Source organism: Oncorhynchus kisutch, linkage group LG16 (genome assembly GCF_002021735.2).
Source record: "Oncorhynchus kisutch isolate 150728-3 linkage group LG16, Okis_V2, whole genome shotgun sequence".
Taxonomy (NCBI): domain Eukaryota; kingdom Metazoa; phylum Chordata; class Actinopteri; order Salmoniformes; family Salmonidae; genus Oncorhynchus; species Oncorhynchus kisutch.
In genome coordinates this window covers 25,717,857-25,723,856 of record NC_034189.2, presented here as the reverse complement: position 1 = coordinate 25,723,856, position 6,000 = coordinate 25,717,857, and the positions used below count along the sequence as shown (strand labels likewise).

General features: G+C 42.8%; 1 protein-coding gene across 2 annotated transcripts in view; it reads left to right on the top strand.

The window, feature by feature from the left end:
* The first annotated feature begins 441 nt into the window (after window positions 1-441).
* focad (focadhesin) overlaps window positions 442-6,000 on the top strand; it is a 66,727-nt gene continuing 61,168 nt past the window's right edge. For both annotated transcript variants that reach the window (XM_031792101.1, XM_020504249.2), the window contains exons 1-4: window positions 442-498; window positions 3,018-3,089; window positions 3,207-3,281; window positions 3,523-3,677. In XM_031792101.1, the coding sequence (XP_031647961.1) occupies window positions 3,033-3,089; window positions 3,207-3,281; window positions 3,523-3,677 (287 nt within the window). In that variant the 5' untranslated portion in view covers window positions 442-498; window positions 3,018-3,032. The remainder of the gene's footprint in view (window positions 499-3,017; window positions 3,090-3,206; window positions 3,282-3,522; window positions 3,678-6,000) is intronic.

Below are 6,000 nucleotides of genomic sequence, written 5' to 3'. Positions count from 1 at the left end.
ACTTTACCATTTCCTGGAAAACGATGTCCCAGTCTTATCAACAATGTTATTTGAAAAACAATTTCCTTTTATTAATGGTATACAGCAATTTACAGCTACAAGACAATCTCAGTTATGATCTTTCATGCTGAAAGGAAGGAAACAACCATAAAAAAAACTTGCTAGTGAAATGTTGATCTAACATTACAGTAGGTTTCTTTTGGCAATTTGGTGTTTTATAGGATGCACAAGACCTATGTCCAGTGATTCCTCCTCCTCCTCCTCCTCCTCATTATCAGTAGGCTATATCCAGATTAATGCAAGTTGAAATATATGTATGCAATAATAATCAATTCAAGAAAAATAGGATTCTTATTTATTAAAATATGACATCATTCTTTATTCAAATAAGTTTGAATGACATGTAGGTTATGGAATTATTCAATTGCGTTTTCCATACTTGTTTGACGCTTACTGCACACCGTACTCCCATGTGTTTTTGCCAGTTCTGGACCAGAGGTACAGTTTGAAGTGTATTGCAATTACAGTTATTGGTTGATCATTTTTAGTTAGAGAGTTTAGGTCTGTATTACGGTCTATAATGTAAAGGTGTAGACGATTAAAAAAGTGCATGTTTTATGTGGAATAAGATTTCGCGCGCTGCAATCTAACGTTATTGGCTATTCAGTGCAGTGGCCAGTTTAGGAGCCTACGTTAGCTCACCAAATTCATTCAACTTTGCAAGCTAGCCAGGTATCATTTCAACAGACGTTCTGTTAGTTTGTATCTGACTTACTGCCAACTGTAACTGTGTGTGTTATTTGGAAGTTATCAAGCCCTCAAAATGATTAACCTAACTGAAAGTGACTTAGATGTAAAGTTAGCTGTAGCTTGATATCTAGCTTTCTACTGAACCAGCATATTTGCGTTAGACACCTCTAACGCCCAGAAAGCTCAGACTCAGACTCTCATTCACTTGCTCTGCAAGCGTTATAATGTAAAAATACAAAAATGTCTACATTTTAAAAGCAACAGAAAAATAAAAGGCTATTCGGCACTTCCAAATATGTGTTGAGCTGTTGTGGGCTTCCGACCTGTTCGTGATGAATTGGAGTTTGAATTTGAGCTTTCTGGGCGTTAGAGACGTCTCTAATGCACAGATGCTGTTTTAGCTAGCTACAGTGCATTTGTTTAACATTTGCGAGCGTCAGGGAACTTGGCGCTTGCAACTCAGTTCCAGGAAACTCATCATGATGGTATCGATATGTCTTCTGTCTCTACTATTAGTAACCCCAGGTACACCAGCAGCTAGACAGCCAGGCTGTTGGTAGAGTTTATGGTAGTCCTACCAAATGTATCCCATTGCATTAACAATGTAAACATAATGTGCTATCTATTTTGCCTGCCTGCCTTAACCAGTAACTACATCGTTTTGGAGGGCAAGCAACAAGCCATAGTCAATTCTGCTATCCACAAGCATTAGGACTGTCACTTTCAAAGGCACAGGAATGAGCATTTCAAACAATGTCACATTGTTACACTAACAATGCCGAGCCAGCAGTACAGGCCTGTTTACATTGTTAGTGAACAAGTTAAAGGCAGTCTAGAAAACCCTGAATAGTTTAATTTACATGTTTCACTGACTATTGTCCCTCTTTGAGTTTGGAAAATGTGCCATGCAGCACAGTGAAATAACATCTATTTTTTTAAAGACTATATCTGGGTGTCAAACCTCAGCATAGTCGGACTAGAGCAAGTTGAATATGTTTGAACATAGTCATGTAAATCCATAAACGATGTTATGCCATCTTGCTTATGCCTAATTCAACAACAGCAACTTTGTTTTTACACTCTCAAAGAATATGAATGTTAGTTTATTCCCTCTATTGTCTTTTATACACATTTAATAACACTGCACAACCATTTTGGCCACATTTCAATCCCTTCACAACACAATGTCATTTTATGGAACCAAGCACCTTGTCCACAGCCAGCATTGACAGGTGGATTTGATCCTTTAATCCTAGTCAGTCACGTCACAAAGGCCTACGATAAGTTTCAACCATAAACACCAACTTGTAGAAGACAGTTGTCAGAAGTCTACTTTTAGCATTGAATATGAGAGCCTTACCTCGCTATACGTTTGGGCTGCAGTAGTGTGGCTGTTTCTGTGGATGCTGTATTAAGGTCGTTGAGAGTGAATGTTATAGCTGCGTCAGGGGCTGTGAATGGGCTGCTGCACACTGTTGGCCTGTCACTTATCAGCTCTATAATAGAGGGGGAACGGGTGGGGCTGGAGTGCGGTGGGGGGGGGGGGGGGGCTACATTGTATCCCATATTCCCCCTCTGTTCAGAGTCTCACACACAGCACATACAGATCTCCCTGGCTATCAGCCAGCCAGGCAGCCAGGGCCCTGACAATAACCATCTGGTAGTCAGTCCACTTCTCTCTTTCTCTGCCTCATTGTCATTCTTTAATGGAACAACAACCTGAGATGGTCCAAGTTTCAATGTATTCAATGTAGCGACTAGCAAACTGCTCGGGGGCCAGTCATCTGCCTGTATTCGCGAAGGTGTCTCGTGAATAATGCAATCAATTCATGCAAAATTATGTCAGTGGCCAATGCCACCTGTCAGAGCTTTAGTTCACACTGCGGGGGTCGTCTTTCAAAGGGATGCAGGTACCTGCTTGGGGGCTGTTCTTCAATGTAGGTACACAGTGCATTAGGCTAGTTGTAGCCTATATGACACAGCAGATGGCTGGAGTTTGGGGAATCACTCTGTCTTAGGGCAGTTCAGCTCGTTTCGTAGGTTGTCATGTCAGTCCGCTGGGAGCTAGGACTAAAAATGTAACGTAAAATGTTTCTTTGAAACATGGCCAGAAAGTCTGATTTTCCAGGTATCCTCTTCAATAACCTTAGTTTTGTTGTGTGCTTTTGTTTTCAACAAGGAGAGCTCCGTTCTATTTAAGTAAATATTACAGTTTCTGTGCTCTCAATCCTAAGAATAATCTTTTGGTTTTTCTCCCTCACTCGCAGGCATGACCAGAGAAGATGAGTGAGAATTTGAAAAAGAGATTTGACTTTCCCAGCCCGCTCATACAGGCCCAGGTAAAGTGCTGACTGAGAGATTGTCTCTGGATTGGGGATGCAATGGGGGGTCATACTGTTCAGGTTATTGTGAGCCAGGATCCAACTCTGTAGTAAGCCTGTTGTCTATGTCTGCAGACGGTGAGGAGTCTGGTTGCGGCTGTGCTGAAAGAGAAGGGCCAGAATGAGAGGATCGGCCAGTCCTCCACCCAGGTAGGTGTCTGGCTTTCAAATTTGTGTCTGAGTATCATGTTTGAGTGTGAAGCTGTGCCTCAGGCTGTGACATTTGTTTCTGACTGACCCACTGTGTTTTTGATTGATGCAATTTGTTTATGACCACATCATGTGTCTCTGACTGTGTCTGACTCCCGGCTGTGGAGGACCTGTAGGAGCAGTGCTGTAGTGGCTGTGCCTCTGCCTCTCCTGTGTCTTTGACTGTGTCTGACTGTTGCAGGGCCCAGCTATGGAGGCCCTGTGGGAGCAGTGCTGCAGTGACTGTGCTGCTGTGCGCTCAGCCTGCTGTGACGCCGTGGTGCTCCTGGTAGAGCAGGCCCACGCTGACCTGCACTACATACTCAACAGCGTCCTCAACCTCCTGCCCTCCGCCAGGTATTACACACACACGCTTGTCCACACACACACCAGGGTTTCTGTAAAAAAAAAATTTGCGCCGGACATTTGACCGGAAACATTTTTGTTATTTTACTGGGCATCTGAGAAATTTACCGGACCCATATGCATTGGGCACGTGACCTGATTAGGGCGTCCACCCACGGTGCTCAGAATGACAGAAATCACATTTAGATGATGGTAATTCATATTAACAGAACATGCAAGTCGAGGATGCAATGATGTGTGGTCCTTCTTGAATTCTGATGTGCTCTTTGAAGATGTTAGAAGAACTGTCCACATTTACTTTTCCTCAGCCAGCAAGACGAGTAACGAACAGCAAAATCACTAGCCTGTCAGTCTACTATCCCCCATTGTAGAAAGTATTTTATAGTTAGCTTGTCGAGTAAGAAATAGCCTATTCCCAACAGGCTCTGGGACAGTTTTGGGACGATAGATCCCAAATTCATACAACCAGTAGGCCTGGGCTACATGAAACAAAAAAAGTTAAAGCAATGAGTTTGATGCAACAGATCAGAATGTGTAGCTTAAAATGTTGAGCAGCAATGCGCACAAGGCAGTAGGCTGCGCTCAAATGTTTGTTCCATAATGCATTTTACGGGGGAAACACTGTTGTCAAAGAGCACTGCACATGCGAGCGGTTTCATGTGACAGAGATGGAAATATCCATTAGAAAGAGGGGAGATCTAATAGGATTGTGCCTTTGGCTACTGGACAACGAAAGGAAGTTTATATAAAATAATTGCCTCCACGGATATTTTGGCAAGGTAAGACATGCCTCATAATATGTAGTATAACGTTCAGGTTTCAAACAATTAAGCATATGTTTTCAAAATGCATACGGCCTCTCGCTCATTGCAAAGTGGTGTGTGATGCGCTTATGAAGCCTGCCGTCCGTTGCCTGTGCATGCAGTTTGAGAGCCTGTGGCAGCAGCAGATTTCCCACGGAAAGTATCTGTATGCTGTACGCGTGTGATAAATAAGATGCATAACGAATATCCTGTACACGTGCCAATTTAATTCCACAAAGTTCTGCAAATGAACCTATAGACAGCCTAGCATGACCAGTCAAATGTATTTACATTGGCTGGTATTTCCATCAATGAATAGGCTAAAAAGCATCATTTTGCAATGGGATTTTTTTCTTATTCTCCCAGACAACTGGCCAGAGACAGTTTTATTTCTCTTTTTCAAAATTTTTATAGGCCAAAAGCCGGCGATTACCGGCTAACGGAAGCCCTGGCGCGCGCACACACAATTCAGAAAATATGTCTCGGTGTGTATTACAGCATTTTATTACACGTGCTCAGAGTGTTCAGACAGACTTGATTAGAGTCAGACTCATAAAAATGGTCTTCTACCATTGTTCTTCTTCTACGACAGCCTCCCGCGCTCTGTTGAGGTCTTAACAGAGCTTAGCCATACTGTCAGACATGAGCCCCTCCCCTATCTCTCTGTGGTTAAACACTTATCAGGACATCCTGTTACACGGTATTGTCACACCAAACTGTAGAGCAGTTGATCGTGCTATATTAAAAGTCATGGAACTCATTTCGATAGTAGTTCTGTAGCATTGAAAATACCCTGCACTCCATGTATAGGCCTAGAGATCATATCTGTGCAGAATGATAACCATGGCCACTATCATTCACTGTATGACATTGAGTATGTTATTTATTAAATGTCCTTTTTTGCTGTTGTTGTTAACCAAATTCATTCAGGTCTGTTACAATGGGAAACACATTGAATGATGGTGGTGTATTGGAATCTGAACACTCTGCCCTGTTGGCATTGACTTGTTCATAACACCTTGGGCCCTCTGCTCTCACTGTAATAAGATGGTAACAAAGTAATTTCACTGAGGAGGGGACACGCTGTCTTTGCCACTCGCCAGGCTGCTGCTACTGCTGACTTTGAGCTATTGATCGTGCTGAGCTAATGGCCAGCGCAGCAGGAAATGGAACGCCAAACAGCTTGTGACCTTTCCCATCTCTGATATTATCGCATGCGCCGTCTAATATCATTGTACAAGTGTACAGTGTGCTTCTCTTACTGCAGTGGTCACCAACCGGTTGATCCCGATCAACTAGTCAATCTTCAAGGCATTCATAGTCTATCGCCAAACATTTCTGTAGAAAAGCCAATGATAAAACCTTGAGCTCCAGTCTTTTTTTATTGGTCTTTCACTGTTGTCGTTAGGTGCACTTGATTCAGAAGCCCTACGCTGGATAGGCAAAGTGTTCCCATTTTGTCTGAAGAAACAAACTCTGCCTACCCGGCGGACCAGGAGAGCTAAATCAAG